Raw genomic sequence first — 24,547 nt, forward strand, 5'->3', positions numbered from 1 at the left:
TAAATGGCAGCACTGGATGAAAGAAGGTGCTGAGGAAGGCTCCATGCTTCTGCTACTCTTTGTTTGGCTTTAACATCCTGAAGAGTCTTCTGCACTGCAGAACTGAAGGGCAGTCATTACTTGCCAGTCACTGTTGCAGATTCTCTGTGTCCTTAGTACTCATCCATACAGACATTGTCATGCTGGGAGTGCTTTTTTAGGTGTTAATCAGAACCGCAGGGCATAAATGCAGGAGCATAATTGCTGGACTGCAGTTATGTCTCTGCTCAGATCCTGCGTCCTGCCTGAGATTCAGCCAGTAGTTTCCTCCTGAACCTCCTACCCAGCTTCCCAACACCAGCCTGTCTCTACTGCTGGGGCAGCACAAATGCCAGACAAAACTCTTTGGTCTAGGGAATATGCACAAGCCAGCCACAAGAGTCTTCTGGGGTCAAAGGCTTGGAGAGGGACTGTTGTGCTCCTCTGTGGGTGCTCAACATTGTATGGCCTTCCAGAGGAGCAGTAACTTCACTCCTTGTCTTCAGTTTTGCCCAAATGTGTGCATGTTTCCCATTGGGATATTGTCTCATGCATGAAAGAAGATGAGAAATCTTCCATGCTTCTCGGAGACTTTGCACTGGGACAGGCCGTGTCCCCATGAATTGCATCAGTGACCTTCTCCTCAGCTCTTTGCCACCCAAACCCTCCCAGAAGAGGCAAGAGCCAAGGCGGAAACTGTTGTCGAGGAAAGTTTAGCCAAACTCTTCCAGCTGCAGTTTATTGTATCTCTTTCACTGATATCCACCCTTTAGATAAATAGTGCTAAGTTAGACACGTTGGGACTCTCTTGATGTGGTTAAAAAGGCTCCTATTAGCCAAGCAAAGCTAAGTCCAAGAATAACCATGGGAATTTGATTGTATCGGTTCCAACTTGAATCAGTCACCATGTAGTAAAGTGAGAATTGCCTTCCTGGCTTAAAATGTAGCAACAGTGAGACTTCAAGTGAATCGATGGGGATTCCCTCCTCCTTGTTTTTATTTTCCTTCCTTTAAAAAAAAACCAAACCAAAACAGCAAAAAACCTTTGAACAAAACTCCTGCACATGCTTGACTTCAGATACCTGGAGCTCTACCTATGAGAAAACAACATTTCCCATTTTCAATTAGAGATGTGTCTCTGTAAGAAGAAAAGTGAGTTAGCTACCAATCTGCAAAACTATGGTTTATTTATTTATCAGGCTGACTCCCTGATGGGGAAACATGTGGGATCTTTTAACTTTTTTCTCCTGCACAGATGTTTCTTCCACTCCCAAGTTTCCTCTTGATCTTCAGTTTGCTGTACCATCTGGTGAAAATGCTGGAGATGCGTGCACTGGAGGAGGAGAAGGTTTTTGTGTGCCTAAAACAAAAAAAAGTACAAAAAAAAATCTGTTTTTCCCCCCTGATAGCAAGAAAATATTTTTAAAAGGAAATCTCTTGAACTAGCAACACTGCTGTTAACTTACACACCCTCACTGCTGGACACGTAGCATTGATGAGCTTATGTGCTGACTGACAAGTCCCCCATGTGCAGCTTTTGCTGCTCCCTCGTGTATTTGTACTGAACTGTAGATCCAGTTCATGTGTGGAGATAAGGGTCTTGCAAGGTCAACTAAAAGGCTTGCTTGCTTCTCTTCCTTAGCTTACTCAGAGACTGCAGGAACTGTGGACTGGTTTGAAAGACATCTCTCCTGGTCTCTTAGAAATAAGTTATTGGGCTGGCAGGAGCTTTGGTGTTCTTCCAGTGCAAAGGAGCCAGGGTTTCTGTGTAGGTTCAACAGTGACACAGAGCATTGCATTATACACCTGAAACAGGGTAGAAAATAAAACAGAATATGAAGATTTGAGTATTTATCCTGGTAGCACCACAGGCTGACACTGAAAGAGTGCAGGAGGTAAATAGGAAGAGTAATAGGCTCTGGCAGCTGGGAATGATCTGGGGCAGGTCCATGAAGGTGCCACTGAAGCAAGTGCTTCTTTCCTTTTCTGACTGACATTGTACATGGCCTTTTGGCTGCTGTTCATCCTCAGTGCCACTAATGCATCCAGGCTCATCAACCAAAGAGAAGCTGCAGGGCTCATCTAGGAACTGCAGGGCATCATACTGTTTTCCTAGCTTGCTTCCCTAGAAAGTCATTGGTGGTCAGCAGTCTGCTCCACTGTGCAAATTTTCCATAGCTATCAATAGCCGTTTGAGCTCTTCAGGTTGCAGCTCTGCAGTGCAGCAGGATTCTGAGCCTGATTGGCGTTTTGAGGTGAACTAGAAACAGGTAGTTGTGACAGGCATGATGTTGGAGCTGGTGGGGCAAGACCTTAATTGATAATGGCCAAAACTCTGGCTCAGATGGTCCATAACCATATGCTAAAGAATGCTTGTTGTGAGTTGAGAGTATACCCACCTTAAATTGTGCTTACTGGCCATTTGTCACGGTGGTGTTCAATGGGATGCTCTGCTCTCTGAGACCTCCCTCTCTGCTGCACTTTCCCTGGTACTATCCTCCATGTAGGGACTCCAGTATGGGATATTTCCCTCACCCCCCCATCTCCTTGGAAAAGCTTGAGTGCTCTTACATGACCAAAGCAGTGGGCAGTGCCTTGTGTGCAAGAAGGCAGAGTGGGTGTTTTGTTAAAGAGGTTTTCATCTGGCTGCTTGAACAGCATTTTTAGCCAGGGGGTGGTCTATCAGGCAGGTGAAAACTGTCACCACCAACGTGGGCAGGCTGTGGATTAGAAACAAGAGGTGTGTTTTGTAACAAAGGCTGAGAGCCTAATTTTAGAATAGCAGCAAGGCCAGGCTCAGACATCTGCCTGGGCCCTGTCCCAGCTCCTGTGTGCTGCCAGAGACTTGCCCTGCCTTTCTTGGAGTGAACTATATTGTACCTTTTTATATATAGACTCCCCTGCAATGAGGCAGAGGAATTCCAGCAGTTGCTTTGCTTTGCTAATCCTCTTTTAAACCACACACAGACCAAGAAATTGCCTGGTCCCTAGGCGGCCAGTCCATGTTTTCCCTCTAAAACATTTGTTCTGTTTCCTTTGCAGATGCAGCTTCTGGACAAGTTCCCTATTGAAGGAGGTCAGAAAGACCCCAAGCAAAGAATCATCCCTTTTCTACCAGGTAATGCTGTGGGGAAAGCCCTAAATAAGATGAGTGAGAACAACTGGGGACTGCAATTTCTCAGCGGCTGTCTCCAGTACAAACTCCTTTTCCCTGGAAGCTTGTATATGCAGCCTTGTGATACCAGACCTGGAGTTCCTGCTAAAATAACTGGCAAGGTGCTTAGGGCTCCTGGGGGAATCGGCACCAGTTCAGGTTGTCTTGTGCCCTGCCACACAAATGGGTTCAGTGACTTCTGAGGAGCTGTGCCTGTGAGGTGCAACCAGACAGTCTGAACTTGGGCCACCAGTTGGAAACCAGTGATACAATCAAAGTTGTTTCTGGATATTGTGGCTCTGCAGGCACTGATACTGTACAGTAAGAAATGAATAATTAGATTTGCCACTGGGATATAAAAGCAACTGAAAGAAGGTTGAATGCAAAGAGGAATTTTGGCAATGCTGGCCAAAAAGATGAGCGAATATGTCTTTGGCTAGAGCCACTGTCCCTCTGACAGCCTTCAGTGAAGGCCAGGAGACAATGGATATCTTCTCCTGAGGATAATGGCACACATTTTCACACAGCTTCTTCCAGGAGCAGCTGCAGGGACAGCATGGGGGAGATGAGCCACACCGCAGTATGCTTTTGGAAATGCACACTTGGGACAGCTTTCCATTGTCTGCTCAGTTCTGGCTGTTGGTTTAAGGTTTGGCTTGCTGCACTGCCTGCCAGAATAAGCAGAGTATTTTCAGCTTGTTAAAAGGTCCATTTCTGTCTTCAACTGTAAAAAGGAGATCCCAGCTCTTTCCCAAAGGTCTGTAAAGAGAAATGGGGATGGTAGAACTTAGTGCTCTCCAGGAGTGTGATGCAGTCTCTGACACTGCAGGCAGAGCAGCTGCTTCAAATGTGTAGTGAGCACAGCTTCAGGGCTAGTGGGGAATCAAGGTCTTGGAAGCCAGCAGCATAAATATGTGACACAAGCATTGGAGTTGCAGTAGAGCAGCACAACAGCCTGACAGCCTCTGCAGAACTTCTGGAAGGCACCTCCAGGACTGGGGTTTGCTCTCTGTAGTGCTGTGTGCTACATCCAGTTTCAGTAGCCAGAAGGAGCTGGTGTTGCCCTCTGTTTCTAACCTGATATGAGAAAAGGAGTCCAAGCATGAGCTGTCTTTCCAACTAGGCCACCAACAAACTCACAGACAACTTATTTGTGAAACCTTTGTACAGTGAGAGATGGATACTACTGGCCTGCCTTTCTTGCTGGAAAGCACTTTATGATCCTTGGAAAGCACTGCAGAGGAGTGCACATGGCTCCAAGTGAGGTGCTGTAGGAAAATCTCTATCTGCAGGAGCAGCTGCTCCTTCTGTCTTTACTGTCAATGGCCCACTTCTTTTACTTTGTCCTAGAAAAATGCTGGCAGAGAGCAGGTGACTGATGCTCAGCCTGTGTACAGTTCTTAGTGACAGATGTCCTGATACATGGGTGGGTGATAGATGCAAAGGATGAGATACGTCCCATATGCCAATTACAACACTTCCTACCCTCTAAGAACATGAGGGAGATGACACTGCCACATGTCCTTGAGGAGAAGACTGATATCTGAAAAACATTTGAGTTGACTTAGTGTCCCAAAGAGAGAAGCTGCCAGAACAGAATCAATCTCAGCTGCCTTTAATTTAAAACTCCTGTGATGCACATTCTGCTTTTGATATCGAATCGCTGCCTCTTTCTGGTCAGACTGCTGAAAAGCCCTCATTGCTTTACCCAAGAACAAGGTGACTCAGCTAAATGTCAAACAATGTCAAACTCTGTTAAATAAACTAGCTGCTGTAATTAGAATACACATGGCATTTCTGCAGCTGGAGACCTGCCTTGCTGAAACAAATACCTACCTATAAACTCTCTTAATTAAAAAACAGCAGGGCAGATGTTTGTGTTTAAATCCTACTTCAATGAAGATGTTATGATCTTGCTTGCTTATTATGGGCCTGATTCAGCCATGAGGGAGTGACACTTGTGTACTGGATTCTGAGTGCCCAGGGTTTGCCTGTGCCACTTGCAGGTTTGGGTGACTTCCCACCATCAGGTCTGGCTTAGGAAGCTGACATAAGCCAGCTCACAACTCACCAAAGCTATGGTGCTGTCCTGGGATAAAAGTGTGATCCGAACCTGAAAACTGAGGAGACAGCTTTGTAGGTCAATTTTGCCATGGCAGAGGATGCATACAGGACTGGCTGGCAGGTCACCCTGTAATGCGGTAGAGCTGCAGCAACAGCCTGTGTAGTCACTGCTCTATGGGCAAGGAGTCTGTGGTGGTTCCTGAGATGGTGGTTCCTGAATCTCCTGCTGTGGAGAAAGGCTGGAAAGGAAGAAATGAGGGATGGGCATGACAGTCTGGGTTAAACAGCCTCCCAGCTCTGGTGGTGACCTGTTGTGAGTCCCAGCAGAGGAGCACAGTCTCTCCCTTTCTACACACTGTTTAGCTGTTGCAGCAGGGGTTGGAGGATCCAGGATGCTGGAGGAGAGCTCCCTAAACAAAGAGGTGAATGGCCTCTGGGACACTATCTTGGTCTACTTGTGATCATTTGGGTGGCAGATAGGGCTACTGGAACTGACACCTGTTACTAGGGTTGACAGTGTCTACAGGGGTTGACCCAAGACTCCAAGGCTTGCATTGTTTTTTGTTTGTCTTGGTACTAAATGGAAGATCCAGCTGGAGACAAAGCTGAAGGGATGCAAACTCTTCTTGCTCCACTGTGTCTTCCAAAGTGCAGCTTTGAGGAAAACACTGCAGAACATGAAATCATCCTGTCATGGCTGGGCTGCAGATCCCTGCTGTGGAGGGAGGCTTGGGCTTTCCATGACACTGAGGTCTGGGTACTGATGATGGTAGCTCCATCTACCCAAATTCCTGCTTGGTCCCTGCCTGGACTTAAAACCAGTTTTGAGCCCTGCTGGAAAAAAAAACCAACTAACAAAAAACCCAGGAGGATTTTGGCTGTGCTGGAAGGGAAAATTCTCTCAGGGTGCCTACTCTGCAGCTTTCGTGCTGCCTGGAGAGGGAGACATCTCGCTCCAGGAGACTGTTCTATGTGTCTCATTTCCTTACCCTTGGGAAGCTGAGTCATATCCCAGGGGACCAGTAGGGTTTGGTGCGGGTTTGGTGCATGTTTGGTGCAGGCTGCCCTACCATCTTGCTCAAGCAGCTGCAGAAGTAGCATCCAGCCTGACTCCAGTCCCTGCCTCCAGCATTTGGGATACTCTGCCAGAGAGGCACCTTCTCTCCTCCTTTCTTTTTCCCTTGGATTTACCTCATCCCTTGTTTAGGGAGAGGGCAAGGAAATCATCCTTTTTGAAGCACATAGCAGCGTTCCAGGGCACTGGAAGGCATGCCAGCATGGTAGATGAGCTGTCACCAGATGTTGCCTGGCCACAGTGTGCCCCAGTGACCTGCTTTACTCCCTGCCCCAAGAAAATAAATACCCCTACACCCTCTCAAAGAGATCTCTTGAGCTTTCTCCATCCTTGGGCCCAAGGCAGCAGGTGGTGTGCCAGCTGAGATGTTTCAGGGACAATAAATAGAGGGTGGTGGGATCCCCCCACAGGTAGCACAGGTTTGCTGCCGTTGCTTGCTTCTGAGCTGCAGTGCATGCCTCATGCCAGTGTCGGTGGGTGGGGAGCAGGGTGAGCTAAGGGGGCTCCTGGTTTCTCAGGGAAGTTCCAGCCTCTCCTCCTCCCGCAGCCTGAGGTTTGCTAGGGGCTGCTCCCCAGCGAAGGGGAGCCAGGGCGCAAGCTCCAGCCAAGCCTAGTTCCATGTGTGAGTCAGGAGGGAAGGGAGAGGTGTGGTTGCAGAGGGCGCAGGAGGCCATCCCAGCGCCGCCCAGATACCTGGGGCTGGTGCAGGGTGCCGGCAGGCAGGGAGCGCTGGCAGCAGCTGGGAGCCTCCCCATTTTGCACAATGCAGGAGGATGGGGAATAACCTCTCACCAAAGCCAGCTGGGACCTTCCTCGACTTGCTTTCTGCTGCTCGCAGGCTGCAGCGGACAAGGAGATCTGCTAATGAACTGCATCCCAGGTGGATATGTCTGCTTTTTGGGTTTGGTTTGGTGTGTTCGGTTTTCCTCCCACCCCTCTCCCCTTTCCAGTGTTGTCTTAGGGCAAAAGGAAGCTGAGGAGAAAGGCTCGAGCAGGTTTGCAACAGCAGGCTTTGGTTCGTGGTGATCAGGGCAGCTTTTTTTACTCCTCTTGTTTATTTATGCTCCAGCTTTGCTCTTTTTGTTTTTCTCTGGCCTGGAAGAGAAGCAGCATTTTGTTCAGGGTGGTTGTTCTTACACTGAAGTAGAGATGTTGGCCTCCTCCTAACTACCAGCGTTGCAGTGACCTTCAGATCCAGCATTTCGTGTTTCTGTAAATTGAGACTAAGATCAGCAGAAGGAGGATGTGGCTGTGTGTGTCTGGGCCCCTCAATTCAAGAGAGGTGTTGAGGTGCTGGAACGTGTCCAGAGAAGGACAACGAAGCTGGTGAAAGGCCTGGAACACAAACCCTGTGAGGAGAGGCTGAGGGAGCTGGGGTTGTTTAGCCTGGAGGAGGCTCAGAAGGGACCTCATTGCTGTCTGCAGCTCCCTGAAGGGAGGTTGTAGCCAGGTGGGGGTTGGTCTCTTCTCCCAGGCAAGCAGCCACAGAACAAGGGAACACAGTCTCAAGTTGTGCCGAGGGAAGTACAGGCTGGATGTTAGGAGGAAGTTCTTCACAGAGAGAGTGATTGGCATTGGAATGGGCTGCCCAGGGAGGTGGTGGAGTTGCCATCACTGGAGGTGTTCAAGAAAAGCCTGGATGAGGCACTTAGTGCCATGGTCTAGTTGAGTGGATAGGGCTGGGTGCTAGGTTGGACTGGATGATCTTGGAGGTCTCTTCCAGCCTGGTTGATTCTATGATTCTGTGATTTCAGCAGTGGTGTTTTCAGCATTTGTTTTGCCCATCTTAAGAGACAGTGGCACGGTGACTGCAAGGTGCATGCTGGCCAAAGAGGACCCATAGAAATCTCAGGGATACTCTTACTGTAGGCTATTTTCTCCTTTTGGAGAGGTGGGCACTCGAAAGGAAATGCATTTCCTGTCCTAATCTTTAGGTGGATTTTATGTGCAAAAATATTTTTAATTTCCATTTTTTCTTATCCTCTCCTGTAGTGTTCTGAGCCTGGGTAACGAAGTGCTATTAAATGATTGTAACTTTTCTTTGGAGTCATTTTGTATTCCTGACCTGAATGGAAATGAACAGTGTTGCAGCAGTTCAGGGCAGTCAAAAAGTAGTTAGAATGTAGTTTGAAGATTAAAAAAAAAAAAAAAACCAAGTAATGAGATAAAAATTCTTTTAATCTTAGATCCAGTCAGATCTTACTTTGCAAATTAAACATGAATTAAATTACCCTAAATAGCATTCCCGTAAGACACACACACACACAGTATGAGGCAGCAGACTTTCTCAGATTGAGAAAGAGGGGCTCTGCTCTGCACTTCCTTTTACCCACCTGCAGTACATCAGCATTGCAATCTCCTGTCCCCACCTCAGAGGAACTGCCAGGGAGTGGAGAGGTGACCCATGGCACCGTGGTGTAGGATGCTGGGGGCTTGAAGAGCTGCAGAGAGCTTTTGGCGGCCCGTTCCGTAACACGAAATAATGTCCTTTTAAAATGCATCTTTCCACTTGTCTTGCCTGTCCTCTGAAAGGGGAGAGGGCAGTGCCTTGGCAAGATGGCTAACAGGTCCTTGGCTTCTTTCCACTTCAGCTTGTTTAGGACTTGGGTGATGCTGAGCTTCTGGTGAGCTGCTCTTCAGCAGCTCCTATTGTTTGCAAAAGTGGTTTCTATTGTTTCTTTCTATTTTCTGCCTCGCTAGGAGAGCTATTGCGGAAAATTCATCTCCTGTCTCTCACAAGAGGAGAATGGATTTCCTGTCAGCTCCAAGCTTGAAGGGAAAGCAGGGGCTGCCGGGAGGAAGTGGCTGTTGGATCGGCCAGGCGGCGGGAGGATGGATGATTTCAAGGGGACTAGAAAGGCTTATTATTTACTTTGGGCTTTAGGGGGGTATTTTTAGCCTTCAAGTCTTTTCTGTTTGAAAGACAAAGTAGTCAAGTGTGAGATCATAGGATACCCTGAGGCTGCTTCCTATTGAAGAAGTTATGGAAAAGGCAGCCACCAGCGAGTGCCAGCTTTCAGAGCTGCTCGCTGAGGAAGGGGCTGTAATGAGCCCCACATAATGGAGTGCGGGGCGGGAAGGGGGGGCTTTTGGCTTTGCAAGCTGAGCCTGTTTCACAGGTCTTGTCAGGCTTTCTAGAGGTCTTTGGGCCTTAGGAGGGCATGAGCCAAAAGCCTGATTTCATTATGAAAGGGCAAAAAAGGGAAAAACCCACGGATGATGGCATCTACCCAAGTACCTGGTTCTCTTCCCTTGCTTTCAGTCTCTTTTGAGTCCTTTCTCAGTGTACAGATCCCAAATCCCGTGGCTGGCAGCTGGGACAAGGTGCTGGAGTAGGAAAAAACCTAGAGAATAATTTTCTAGGGCTTGTACTTGCTCCTGTCAGACAGATAAAGAGCTGGTATTTTGCTCAACCAGAAACCACCTCTGGGCAGAAATCAGCATATGCAGAGCGTGATGTGCCTTTCATTAGATGATTTGAGTCTCCTGATGGGAGTTTTGTAGTGATCAAACCACAGTATCAAGGGAAAACAAAGAATGGAAGGGCGGTTTTGGTTTGAGTTTGCTTAAAGCCAGAGCTAATGAGAATTATTCTGCTGGGTTTTTTCAACACTGGATGGTAGACTGAAAAGGCTAGGGAAGGTTTTCAGTGTAACATAGCAGCTTGGATTCCCTGGGGAAATACACAAACATTTTTACCCAGAAATTAGTTCGATTTTGATTCTTGTTTTTAAAGGCAATAAACAAACACATTTATAGACTTGAAAAGCAGTTGGAGCTGCAGAGGGCTTGTCGTTTCCTCAGGCAGCCATTCCAGATGAGTGTGCCCTCTACTACTGTAATTACTTTTTAAAAATAACTCTGCAAGTCTGTAATCTAAAGTGGGTGGTATGTAGCAAGTCTGAGAGCATTCTGCATTCAACCCACGGGCTGGGGAGAGGGTGGCTTTATATAAGGGTTTGCTTGTCTTCATCTCTGAGTTGAAATCTGCCTTTTTCCCACAATCCATCAACAGATGGTCCATATAATGAAAGTGCTTTTTAACACAGAAATCAAGCTTGCCAGGGACTCAGATGACTTTGCAGCACCACAGGCTCTAGGTATTCCCTCTGGATGTTACTTCTCTGCCCAATCTTGTCTCTGTTGTATTCAGCTTTAAGGTGCCTGGGCAACAAAGAAGAGGCAGAGCCTAGCTGATAGTCAAAACTAAGAATAGTCTAGGCCTCTGTTTGAATCTGTTTTCAGCTCAGTTTGCCTTTTGGCTGAGCCAAATGATTTATTTGTATATTCACATGCTTAAAATAGGTCGTGATTATTTTTTCCTGTGGATTGGAAACAATGAACATGGGAATTCGCTGCTTGATCACCAGTGATTTCTCCTATGTTATTTTCTCTATTAAGCTTTTTGGGTGCTGATGTTCTTAAGCATGGTATACTTGCAGACCTCCCTGCTTCACAATGCAACTGTTTTCAGGCTCTTGTGAACGTGTTTGTCCTTGCACATAAGGGGGTCTTTATACTTAGGAGCAGAGTGAGGGGATACTGTGGGCAGGATTTGTCAAAGTGAATCTATTTTCATTATAACGAAATAACCCATGGCAGTATCCAACCTCTTGTGATTTTTTTTTTTTTTAGAGCTGTAGTCCTGTTTAATGGGAAAGCTAAGGTGGAGAGAGGGAAATAATGTGGTAATTGGAAAGAGGAAACCAAGGGTAGGTAGATGAGGAAGAGTAAGTAAATCCTAGTAGTGAGAAATTCAATCCTCTTGAGCTTCTCCCATTCAGGGAGGTGCTAATACAGGCCCCAGGCTTGTACTCAGGATGGAGGTAATTAATGTTTGCTCTCAAGTTTCCTTGGGTCTGAAGTTAAGCACTTTCACCATGTCATTTTCTATCAGAGTTTTGCCACCTCTGAATAAAGAGGAGAAAATTACATTCCTTCTCTTACATCCTAAATATTGGCAAGTTCAGTCCTGCAGGTTCTTTCTCACATTCAGGACTCTGAACAGCACAAGGCTGCCCTCGAGTAGGCAAAATATTTGCAATCTGGTTCGGCCCTTGATGGGGTTTTACTGGAGGTGTTCAGGCTGGTGGGCAGACTTCACTTTTTGACTGAGCACACTGCTGGATGTGATTCTTAACAAGTGTCTCCCAACTGTTCTTTCCAACTCTCCCTACCAAACATAGGGTAGCTTGGTACACTCTCAGCCATAACATCATCAGACCAGAGGACAGGGTAAAGGCATCTGTGCCTATTCCCACCAGGCAGTGTTGTCACTGCTGGTCTATTTAAATCATTGGATGCTTAGAGCAGAAAGGAAAATATTCCTGTCTTAATGCTGGCTCCTGCAAAACAAAGCAAATGCAGATTCGTGTGTTTACCAAATTTCCTCTTGGGAAAAGAAATCTCCTACAGATAATAATCCTTTTAGCAACATCTCCAGTGAACGAGGCTTTGTCCAAAGAACAAAGCAAAAGTTGCCAGCTTGAAATACGCCTGAATTTCCTGAGTGTGCTCGCTGCTGTGTGCAGGCAGGAAGCTGTGCTAGTCTGGTTTGGATGTTTGCTCTGAAGCAGCATAAACAGAGTGTCGGATCTCCCGGGATCCTGGTCTGACCTGTGAACCAGGGGAGTGTGGTTCCTCTAAGCTGTAGCTACAGGAAGGACTGCCATAGTCATGCAGCAATGTGCTTGCGTTCCTTAGTGTCCCATCTCCCCTCCAGCCAAATCCACCATCTGAAAATCCTGGATGGACACAGAAGCCGGCAGCAGAGACGAACGGTGCAGCCGCAGTAGACTCAGCACATGTGGGTGTTAAGCTGCCAGCCAGCAGGGAACTCATTTCCTGCACAATTATGAAAACAGCTGATATGTGACATTTTAAGAGGGGGGAGAAAATGCAGAGTAGGGGAAGGAAGGCCCTGGCTGTGTAAATATTTACTTTTGCACAATGTCTCATCTACTCCCTTATCCCAAGGGCTGGGAGAAGAGGTTGCTTGCTGCTGGCTCTGGTACATGGTGACAGGAGATGGGAGAGCTACCAGAGCCCACAGCTGGAAGGAGCACACTGTCCTCCAAGCAGAAGCTGCTCTGCTGGAGTGTGATGCTGCCCTACTTGACCCTCACTCCATTCTCTGCTACTTCACACAGTCAGGGATGTGCTGCTGGACCACCAAGAGCTTGCTTGACTCACCTTCCTAGACCACTCTTCCCAGGTCTTTGTTTTACTCTAACAGAGCCAAGCTACTGACATACCCCTTCTTATAGTGAGGCATATCCTGGCTCCTTCTCAAAGAGCGTTCTTGGGAAGAAGTTGGGGAAATGAAGGTACAAAGCAAGCAGATGAGGTGTCCAGGATCTGAGGACTGCAGCATCTTGTATGATGCCACCACCATGTCACATGCCTGCCACTGGTCAGGCTTGGAGCAGACATGAGCTATGCTGTGTGCAGAAGAAGCAGTTGCTAGACCTGACTGAAAAAGACCCTCAAGAGATGCGGAAAATATTTTCTTTCGGTGATGGAATTGTTCAATATAATATAATATAATCCTGACTTTCAATTTCTTTTCCTGGCCCTAGATAAAACCAATTTTTTTCCATCCCTGTCAAAGGGAAAGTGATTGGTGCTCTCTGGTCTATAAATGCTGTTCATAGTCGTCCTTTCATTAACCCTCCCTGGCCAGAGTGGCTGGAGCAGTGGCGTGCAGATGCTGTGTATATTTGACACAGTATCTGAGCACTGGGGCAGCTGCAGTGTCCCTCCTGTGTGTACTCAGCGAGTGGAGAGAAGGCTATGGTGTGCTTTGCCTGAGTTCAATTAGTCTGCATTTGTAGCCAAGAATACACCATCCGTGTCATGTTGCTGTAGTGTGGCAGTCTGTGATGGGTCAGCACAAGGCAATAACCTGCCTGTGAGGAAATTCAGTGAGTCCCACTAATAGTGACATCGATCCACTGATGAGTCTTAGCACATTTTGCTCTCCTGATGGTGTCTGTGAAACCAGAAGAGTTGGAGTAGGTGGGATTCAGAGATATAATTCATGTGAGTGGTTGAGGTGATAACAGAGGTAGCTCCAACCTGTTCACCTCCACCCCTTTCGTCAAGGAAATACTGGCTAAGCTCCCTCCCCAGGACAAGCACCATCACTCAATGAATAAACACAAGGTATTTGTGTTGTGGGTTTATTCTGCTGCTGGAAATCAAATCCCATATGTGGTCAGATGACATCTCTTTTCTTGGAAAGGAACCAAGGTTAAGAAGACAAGGAAGGCAGGTTAGTAAAAATATGTCAAAGTCTCTTGGGTTTAAGTAGAGACTATAAATAAAAAGCTTTTAACTTGGAAGAGAAGTTTAGAGTGATATGATCAGGTTCAATTTAGTCCAAATATTGCTTTATGCCATTAAGCTGTTATCAAGTTTTGGTTCAGTTGCGATAGTTTTATGGCTTTGGTGCACCGGGAACAGTTGTAGCCTTTATGCAAGTAAAGCATTTCCCCTGAAACATTTGCAGTGAAGACTGCTGTATTGTGCCTGAACCTCAGAGTGAAACTGCATGGAAATGAATAGCCAGGGAGGTGACCTTCTCTAGCTCTTTTCTTTCTCCATTCCAGAGTAGCTACACAATCTAAGGATTTATATCACGAACAATAAGGGAATTTAATGAGGTTTAGTTCTACAGTCTTGTAAATGAATCCTCAAACTCGGTAATAAAAGCTGAGCATTTCTACTTATTTCCTTTTAAGCTGCAAGCATGTCTGATTCAGCAGCATCTTGGGATGATTTGTCAGGCTGAGAAAATAAATCACACCTCTCTTCCTCTTGAGATTAATAGGAAGCTGAAATAATCCTGCACCCATAATATTATTTCAGTTGGGTTTGCATAATAGCCTGGTAATGGTTATAGTCAGTGCAATGCTTTGTAACGATGATGTTTCATCCTTTGAAGTTAGGTTAATTCATGTCACAGTGTCAGATCCAAGCAAATCATAAAGCACTTTTCTTTCTTTTAAACTAGCCTGCATTTTCTGACCCAAGTTGTACTATGGTTGATTGGAAGTGAGTGGATTTTAATGTTCTTTCTACAGATATCCAGTACCATCACAGCCATAAAAGTCCTTTCTCACGTTAGGTGTGTTTACACATCAATGTGGCCATGGGTTTAGGAAGATCCCGGTTATTTCTTACTTGCGTGCATGCCTGTGCTTGAAAGCTCTACAGAGTATGGATAGATCTACCAAAGTCACTGTAGCTGACCCTCTCTCTCAGCTGAGGTTTTCTACATGCATCTGGACCCTTATTTCGTGCCTTTAAGGTAGTGGTTTTCACCGTGAGTGTGACAGAACACTGGAACAGGCTGCCCAGGTGGGTTGTGGAGTCTCCTTCTCTGGAAATATTCAAGATCTACCTGGATGTGTTCCTGTGTGATCTGGTATAGGTTATCCTGCTCTGGCAGGAGGGTTGGACTGGATGATCTTTTGAGGTCCCTTCCAGCCTCTAACCTTCTGTGATTCTGTGAGTGAGAGAAATCAAGCCTCTCATAATTACTTACACGCTGTGAGCTAGGCACATATGTAAATATTTTCAGGCTCACAACACAACTCTTTATTTTTTATATCCTTTGTTATGAATGACAATTTTTTTAAAGATTGAAAATCCCACCCATGCATTTCTGCAGTGTCAAGCCTACTCAGCCTTGACCCCTGCTCCCAGTGGTGTCATTGGATTTACTGTTGGCTTCAGCAGGAGCAGTTTCTGTGAGTCCCAGTGCTTTTGAAAAGCCTTTTCCTGTGTTTCTCTGTGTAAAGCCCATCACTGTAGCTGCCAAATTATACAATGCTAGGGCTTATAGTTACTCAAGAATTAAAGCAAAGTGATGAGGAGGCTAAGGTGCAATAAAGCTAAGCAAAGTAGATTTGCTTTCTTTTTAAGACAAAGCAACTCTCACAAGGCTTTCATTTTCTCTGGCCCAAGTCGAAAAACAAGCAAGTTCGGTTCATTCCATGCATGTATGCTGGACGTGTGTCAGTACTGTTCCTGTGAAGATGACAGCCTGCACTCACTACCACATATGGGCTTATCTTGGGCACATATGAGCAGGTAAGGGGGCTGGAGTCCACTTGTTAGCCTCTACTTTAGTTTCTCTCTGTCCCCCAACCACAGAGTGTGATCTTGGGAGTCATCAATTAAGCTCATTCTTTGTCATTATTTCTGCCCAAATGTCATCCCTGGTTTTCCAGGTGTTCTTTACAAATAAGAAACAGAAGAACTGAGGACTCAGGTAGGACACAGAGCATCCAAATCAACCCCTAGAGTCTCTGCACTTTGTATATTGGCTTAAAAACAGAATTGCCATATCTCCTTGTGGTGTTAGAAGTGTAAATCCACAGAATATTGTGTAGCACTCAAACACTGCAGCACTGAAGTCCTTCTGTAATTACCTCTGCCCAACTGATGCCTTTATTGCTGGGCTTAGAGTCTCCGAGCTTGCATGTGTTTGCAGATGTCCTCTGGAGCAGGGTGGTCTCTTGCTGCAACAGCGATGAAAAATACTTTGCTCTTATGGATTAGATTATCCTCACAAAGTCATTCTCTGTTGCACTGAAGGTCAGCTATACTCATGTGTTAGAATTTTCTGCCCTGGGCCCCTTCTTTCCTTTTTTTTTTCAATGAAACCAGGTCCTTCCTTCTACAGTGTCAGCACATAAGAGTGTTGCTCCACACAGCTGCAAAGACAAAAAGACACAGGCACACATATTGCCTCTCTCTGCAGCTTCTGCTCCTCTTCTTTCGTTGCCAGTTCTCTCTGTGCAATACTCACTTCAAGACGTGCTTGTGTACTCTCCATGACATCCATTCCCTGGTTCACCTCCCCTTGAAAAGAGAGTCCAGATGTTATGATCCTCCCTTGAACCCTCAAACTGGCAGGATTTTTGTGTTTGTTTCTGTCCTCCTGTTTTACTTTTGTAAGCTGGTAGGTTGACTTTATTTCTCTTCAAGATATCTAGGGTGGGAAACCACTATTCATTCACTTTTAATTAAAACAGTATAGGGAATTAGCTTGTTACAGGGGTGGTTCTGGTGATGGCTATGAATGTTTTTGTTCTTTTCTCTCCATTCTGAGAAAATAGAATCATAGAATCAACCAGGCTGGAAGAGACCTCCAAGATCATCTACTTTAAAGTGTGAGATGGAGCTTAATTTCTTTTAATGATAAGGGAGTAAAATTACTACATTATGGTGAAGTGGTTTCTTTGCAAAGGAAAAACTGTTTTCTGGCTGCTGCTGTGTGCAATAGTATCACTAAGAGGGGACAATTCGATTCACCCCTGCATCCTCAGAGGACAGCAAGGTGGCAGGTTCAAGGAGGGAGTATGAATTTGGGCATCAAAAGAAAGAGTGATCTGTGGCTTTTGCAGTGTGGCATGAAGGAGAGGAGGTGATGGGAAGCTGGTCACTGTTCCTGGCACTGCCCAGCTGACTCCAACAAGAGTTTGGGTGTTTATAAGAGGCTGCCCAAGGCACAATTTCTCTTACATTGGTACCACACTGAAGGAGCATGGGTGAGAGCATCAGAGAGTTGAGTACTGCTCTTCCTAGGCAACGGAGAGTCTTTCATTCCCACTTTGTCACCTTTCAAGTAGTGTTCTTGGGCTCATAAAACAGAGACTGGTGCAGACAGGGTGTAAGAACCTCCCATTGGCATATGGGGATCATAAACTGGGCTTTTTCTGAATCTGGGAAGGCAGCAAAAGCCCTTTTCCCAAGAATATGATGATTTGGGGTGAGCAAGCAAAGGATCTGAAAAGAAAGTGTCAGGCTGACTTAGGGAAGCAGCTGGCTTTTCTGCCTGGAGTGTTTGAATTATTTCAGGATAGTTTTACAGCCTGAAAGACTCTGGCAGGAAATTTTCAGAAAAGCCTAAGTGTCATCTGACCTCAGCTCCTGTTTTCTAAAGTGTCCTTCTGTTCCTGGTGTGTGTGTGTGTTTGGAAATTTGACTTCTGTTTCAAATTGCTTAGCTACTTTAATACAATGGTAGGAAAGCTAATTACCCTGAGCGTCAAGAGCATCAGTGTGCTTGCAGGAAAACCTGCATTTACTTGTAAGTCCTTGGGGAGGGAGGGATAATCCTTCTCAGTTTCATTAATTGCTGTCTCCTGCTTCTGTCCTTCATGCACATTGCTGCTCTCCAATACAAAGATGCCAGTTCTTTTGGCTTCCTTGGCCCCGTGGTGCTACAGAGTAGCTGGCATGGGTGTTTGTGTCTCTTTCTGAAGCCCTTTGAATCAATCTTAATGCCAGCACGTGATGAAGGGACTGTCCTCTGCTGTGCTCCTCTATTTTTTCTTCTCTCATCTTGCCTGAAATGGTATACTGTCCCTCAGAGGCTGACTGATGTGGCATGTTTCTAATCCTGTGACATAGTTGGGCTGGGTTGATATGTTGGCTGTGATGTCACTTGGTTTGGTTCTGATCCATGCTAGTCCCAGGACCAGACTCATGCTCTCATTCATGGCTTTTTAATTCGGAAATGTGCGATTTCCTATTGCAGTGCGTAGAAAAGGCCAAGAAATAATTTTTCATTCCACTATTTGCAATGCTTGGGGCTCCTCAGGGGCTGTTTCTGTCATTTGTTACTAATGCAGGTTTCCTGGGAGTTGTAAAATCATCTTAAGCATAGAATCATGGAATCATTCAGGTTGGAAAAGACCCCTGGTATCATCAAGCCCAAGCATTGATCCTACTCTACAAAGTTCACCCTAAGTTGATTGAGCTGACTCAGAACTGACCCTCTCAAAGCGTTCTCAGGCAGTTAACTATCTGAAGACTTGACTGCAGAAGGCTGATCTGCTTGTTGTTAAAACCAACATGTTCTGCATGCCTTCAAAGCTATCAATAATAAGTTATATTATTTGTTTTATGATTGTTTAAAAAAGGTATTTCAGTGCTCTCTTTTTCAACTAATAGTTATTTAGTTAAACTGCAATGCAGTATCTGAAATGTACCTGTTTTAACCCTACTGGCACACGAATCAGCATTAATAAAATGTGAATTAAAATAAAGGATGTGGATAACAGTGTTATAAAAAGGAACAAAGAGATTAAAAACGCCTCACCTGCTGAACTACAAAAGACATTCCTGTGAAAAAGACTCATCTGGTACTTTTCCTGAAAAACAGAGTGCTTGAAACAAGTTTAGTATATTGACTCATGATTTAAGGATCTGCTTTGGGATTCAGAGAGCGCTCCTTTTAGGGAAAGAAAATAAAAAGACCAGAATGTGCATAAATCTGGAATGCTCAAGATGTCTGTGTAAGCTAAGGCTAAACACAGCATCAGTGAATGAATGGAAAAAAAGCCCTTTTAATTCTCCTACACTCTGAATAAGGCCTTTAATGAGTGATCAGACTCGCTACACAGTCCACTGCCCACAACTGGTCTTCTCATTGTGCTCCTTCTTCATTGTGTCAACTTCATCTTGGAGAACAGACTTACTGGAACTGCCATTACTTGAGCGTTTGCTAAGGTAGACTTACTGAAACCATGTCCTTAGACCTGATGAATAGGAAAAGCACAGCAGTGTGTTCAGACCTAAACTTTTCTTTACGTCCCAAATGTACTGAATGTGCATCCTCTTTACTTACTGTAGTGTGTTGGAGAGATGGTTTTTGATTTGAACTTTCCAAGGAGGTGAGGAGTCTCCATCTTTGGAGGCTTGTAAGTATAGGTTAAATAGACTTCTTCAGCAGTGCTATAGCTGGAGTTGTGCCCTGAATGAGGGTAAGGAATTTGATGGTCTGAGCTCCCTTCCAGTGCTTATTTCTATGATTTGGTTACTCTGAGCCATACTGTGAAAAGATCTTGATGAAGATTAATTCAGAGTGTGTAACAACTGGCCACGAAGGGTCAGTAGTTTGTGGTTGTAAGTTCTGAGCCTCAAAAAGACAAAAAAATTAGTCTACCCAGCAGCAGGAACCTCTCAAGATCTGATGTTTTCCTAAACTACTCGAGATTTTTAATTACAGAATTAACCAGGTTGGAAAAGACCTCTGGGATCATTGAGTCCAACCTACCACGTAACCTTTCTAATTAACTAAACCATGGCAATAAGTGCCTCATCCAGTCTCCTCTGAAACGCTTCCAGGGATGGTGACTCCACCACCTCCCTGGGCAGCCCATTCCAATGGCAAATCACTCTCTCTGTGAAGAACTTCTTCCTGACCTCCAGCCTAAACCTTCCCTGGCACAGCTTGAGACTATGTCCTCTTGTTCTGTCACTGGGTGCCTGGGAGAAGAGACCAACCCCCACCTGGCTACAACCTCCTTTCAGGTAGTTGTAGAGAGCCATGAGCTCTCCCCTGAACCTTCTCTTCTCCAGGCTGAACAACCCCAGCTCTCTCAGCCTCTCCTCTTAGAGCTGTGCTCCAACCCCCTCACCAGCCTTGCTGCACTTCTCTGGACACGTTCAAGCACCTCAGCATCCTTCCTAATTGAGGTGCCCAGAACTGGACACAGTACTCAAGGCGTGGCCTAACCAGGAGTGAGTACAGGGGCAGAAAATCCAAGACCTGTGATTTCTGGACAACACCTCTCCGATTTGTAAGTGGCACCAGTATAGTTTTTGTCACCACAACACCAGCCTCTCATTTAAATGTACTCTTTGAAGTGTACATACATGAATATTGCATTCAGCAGGTTTTGTGTCACAAAGCAATCGTTGTAGCAGTTGAAAGAAGTACTTTTCACTTCCTGTTTCTTCTCTGCCTTATAAACAAAATGCCCCATCTTTCAAATCCATTGCAACAATGTAGTTTTGTGTAACACAGAAGCTAATACTCTCTTGGACGTCTTACAGATGAGCAGAGTGGGAGGATTTGCTTCATGGTGTGAGCAGTTGGGCACCTGCGGAATTTCTCTGCTGGGCTCTACTGATTGGTCCTGCTTCTATTCTCTTTCCATCCCCATCCCTCAGTATGCAGGACCTTACCAGTGGTTGAACCTTACTCAGCATTGCTGTGCAAGTGCAGCATCACCAACTGCTGAACAGGTGGCCTTTAATGCTGCATGTCTCTTGCAGTTGCATAATTTTGAGGTATGACTTGGATTTTGTTTTGCACAGGTGCCCAGTGTTAATTCAGGTGCTTGGCACCTCTCTGCTCTGGATTAACTTGTTCAGAAGCCACAGTGGAATGCTGCGTTTTGATTGTGAACTGATTAATCTCAGGCACTGTCTTGTGTTTGTGCAGTGTCTGGGGTGGGTGGCTTTCTGCACTCATAGTGCTGGTTGGGAAGTGACATTTTCACTGTGCTAGTCCCTAGAAGGGACCCACTCTTACCCTGCTCAGGGAAAAAGTGAGGGCTTGTTCTACTCAAATCAGCATGGAAAAATATTATGCGAGGTGAGGCTGAATTCCATCCAAACATAAATAGAGTGGCATGCCTCAGAATATCTTTTTGGTCTAAATCTTGCTCAGCAGTTGAAAGTCCCAAGTACCAATAAAGTCACTGATTAATGAACATTACTCAGTTCCTTTGGGTGCTTGGCTAGGGGCACTCATAGTTTCCAGTCATACGATTACTCCTTTTTACTTGAAGCCATCCTGTTTCCCTTTGGTCTTTCAGTCTTAAAGAAACACTGGGTAACTTTGTGTTCTGCTTCTTAGTAGCAAAGTCAAAGGATCCCAGAGATGTGGATCTTTTTTGCTGCCTTTCCTGTTATCTGGAAACATCTTCTTTATCTCTGGTGGCAGCTGAGGTGTTAATTTACAGAATCACAGAACATTAGGGAGTTAAAATTTACTGACAGATATTTTTTTGCAATAATTATCTGCAGTCACTGAATCATAAAATGGTCTGGGTTGGAAGGGACCTCCAAAGCTCATCTAGTTGAACCCCTCTGCATTACGCAGGGGCATTCTCAGCAAGACCAGGCTGCCTAGAGCCTGGCAATAACTGACATGCACAATCTGATGTTGTGGCTGTGCCATGCTAGTGTATTTGACTTATTTCACTGTGGACACTACATGAAAGTGTCACCAGTTGGTGAAATGTCTCTATCTGTGGAGTCTAACACAGTGGATTTTGGAAGGCAATGCTACACCTCAGATTATGAATACGGATAAAGAAGAATTCCACGTCCAATTGACCATGGCAAATCCAATTCAAACTGCAAAGGGATATTTTTCCTCCCATTAGTCAGAATGTGATTAATTTCCCATGTGGAAAATTGTTCAAGACAGACATGCTCATAAATTGTGGCATAAGGGATCCTATTACTCCAAGCTTCATCGTATCCTACTGTGCTTCCCAGAATAGCAATAAGAAGATAATTATATTAACAGCTTTTCTTGTTGTTTGGTGTATGACTGACATAGGCTGTAAGCTTGTTTTCTGCCAGATTGGAGCTTTCACTTAAGGTTGGATTCTTTGACATTTGTGGCTATTAATAGTAATCCTAGGTTTCTAGCCTTTGAAATTAAAAATATTAGAGGAAAGTTTTTGAATTAGGGAATTGAAGACAGTAGGTGCAAATGAGCCCACTATTTAAAACAATGCATGATCTGGGAATGATGATTTTAAAACTTCATATTAAAAAAGAAATATGCTTTTACTAGGAAGATTTCTTGATGGATCTCTTCTGGAATGTGTGCTGTTCAACCTAGCAGCTGCAAAAGAGGGTGGTAGTGATATAACTAACTCAGTTGGTCAGGAAATCTACTTAGGATGCTCAGATTGTGATCTGACTGCAAAAAGTTGGAGTAGGATCTCATGATATTGGTGGTAAAAAGGCAGTTCATCATTGTTAAGCATTAAGCAGTGTTTTGGCACTAGGACTGTTACCATCTAGAAAGGAGAGTTCAGTAGATCTTAGGATGTTTCCATAAGAACTGCAGCTCAACAGTCAGCAGCAGTCAGAAAGCCAAAGGCAGCATTAGAAAGAATCAGGCAAAGAATGGAGAACAAATCCCAGAGCTTCAGCTGCAAACGTTGTGAGTACTGTGTGGAGATCTGGTAGTTGCCTCTCAGCAAGGGTGTATACAAAATAAGATGCTGAGAAGAATGACAGAGGTGATGACACAGTTGAATTGGCTTCTGTATGAGGGACATAAATAGTCTTCAGTCTGGGACAAAGGTGATGGCTGGGACAGTGGAAGTTGGTGAACTCATGAAGAATTTTCAAGAGTGAAGAGGACAGGATTATTTTAATTTCTCAGACAGAAAAACCAGGTGTAGCCTGTGAAATGTGGAAAGCAAGTGTAAAGTGAACAAAAAGCAGAACGTAGCCATGTGCCATGTGATTAATTTATGAAGTTCATCTCTAGAGGACTCTCTAGAGAACACAATATCCATGGGTTCAAAAATGTACTAGAGCAGTTTCTGTAGGAGGGAGCTAAACATTATTTTCAGATTCTGAAGAAGTCTAATCACCAATGTGCAGGAATGAGGAGTGTGCATGAGGAGAAGGATCCTATTACACATATCCTGTTCTTGAGTTTCTTTCTTATCTTTTCATCATTTCACTGCCCTAAACCAGGAGATGGACTACAGAGACCTTTGACCCGACCACATTAAATGCTTTTATATTGCTGCAACAAAGCAGACAAACTCTTTTGCCTGCTTTGTATTGTATTGTAACTACCAGTGAAGCTGCGTCCTTGAACTGTAGCAGCTAAATGCAGAGGTGATGATCCTGCATCTAGAAGCAGAGGAGATGGCATGTATCTGTTCTTGACCTTCTATTTGGAGACCACAAGTCTGCAGGCTGGACCACCTCAGAGGGGTTATCTGAGGTACCCAATAGTGAGACTTTGTGCCTCTGGCCAGCTCTGTGCTGCACTGCACACCAGGACACAACGGCAAACAGCATTTGGGGAGCTGCCATGGCTGTGTGGTGGCACGAGTGGAGAAAGACCAGTTTGTTTGGTGGTGTGGATTTTGTTGGCTGTCAGTCCCGTTTGGCTTCTCAGTGTCTCCCTGGCTTCAGATGCAATTAATCAGGGCCCAAAAGGGTAATTATCAGCTCACATTCCTAATTCAGATTTCTGTGCCTATTCACATGACTGTTTTTTCTTTAATTTAGCAATAAAGTTGGGGTTGTTTTCGTGTTTTTATGATACTGCCCCAGCAATCCTTATTAAAAATAGGGGAAAAAAACCCAAACAAAACACTGGTTTCCAGTCCACCTTTTTTTTTTTCTTTCTCCCTGGAAAATGAAAAGGCCAAATAAACTGTGAAAGGGAAACGAAAGTGTGCATAGTCCTAGAGCCCTGCTGTCACCTTGGCTGAAAGCACTTTTCCTTTCATAGGGCAAGTAATTGCTTAGAGCAGTAATCCCTGAAAGAGGCTTTTTATTCTGCAGTAGGCAAAGCTGCTGACATCTGACAGTGCTGCTTCCTCCTTTGATCAGACCTGGGTGAAGGTGGCCTTGTAAAGTTGGGTATGCCTAGCACCCTGCAGGACAGCAGCTCTGTCCTTGGAGATGCTCTCACACCCTTACTTCTGTGTTTACTTGCATGTGAAGAAGCTGAGAGGAATTCTTCAGGAGATTATCCTCGGTTGTCTTCCAGCATCAGCAGGCACTGCTGGTGCCAAGCCACACATGCTCATAGCTTGGCTTAAGTGGCCTGAGCTGGACATGGCTGAAGTGCTCACACATGGAGGAGCCAGGTGTGAAGGAGGCAGGTTGTCTCATAAGTAATTATCATGTCCCTGTTCCTGTGCATCGGCTGAGCTGTGGTAATCACTGATGTGGGTGCTCTTAGTTGTGCAGTCAAGGTGGAGCAATCTGAGTGAGCTTTGGTGTCCCTGGGAGGCTGAGTGACTGGATGCTGGCTACACATACCCATGTGAATCACAGCATCCACTGTCTACCAAAGGAATGGGTTAGCTGTTCATCCATCAATTGGAAAGGGCCAGCAGGGGTGGCTTCATGGTCAAGAGTTAAAGAGGAAGTGCCACTGGTGTCCCAGCCACAAATCTGACCCAAAGGCTATTTCATCAGACAGTGTGGTCAGATTGCATGTCCTAGATGGGTTATTCCAATGCAGGCTTAGAGAAGGCAGGGGAAGGGGTGCAGGTCTGGTTTCGGAGTCAGCACAGGTAGGTACAAATGTGATTGCACCAGTGAGACTCTAGCATGTGCTGGAAATAGAATTGCCCATCTCTCTTCTCCTGTAACATATAGAAATCACAAAATATATCTGGTTGGAAGAGACCTCAAAAATCATCCAGTCCAATC

At 45.3% G+C, this 24,547-nt stretch overlaps 1 protein-coding gene across 2 annotated transcripts in view; it reads left to right on the forward strand.

Annotated features, from left to right (window-relative positions):
* SH3PXD2A (SH3 and PX domains 2A) overlaps positions 1–24,547 on the forward strand; it is a 285,081-nt gene that overhangs the window by 81,323 nt on the left and 179,211 nt on the right. For both annotated transcript variants that reach the window (XM_064144446.1, XM_064144447.1), the window contains exon 3: positions 3,061–3,136. In XM_064144446.1, the coding sequence (XP_064000516.1) occupies positions 3,061–3,136 (76 nt within the window). The remainder of the gene's footprint in view (positions 1–3,060; positions 3,137–24,547) is intronic.

Source organism: Pogoniulus pusillus, chromosome 6 (assembly GCF_015220805.1).
Source record: "Pogoniulus pusillus isolate bPogPus1 chromosome 6, bPogPus1.pri, whole genome shotgun sequence".
Lineage (NCBI taxonomy): Eukaryota > Metazoa > Chordata > Aves > Piciformes > Lybiidae > Pogoniulus > Pogoniulus pusillus.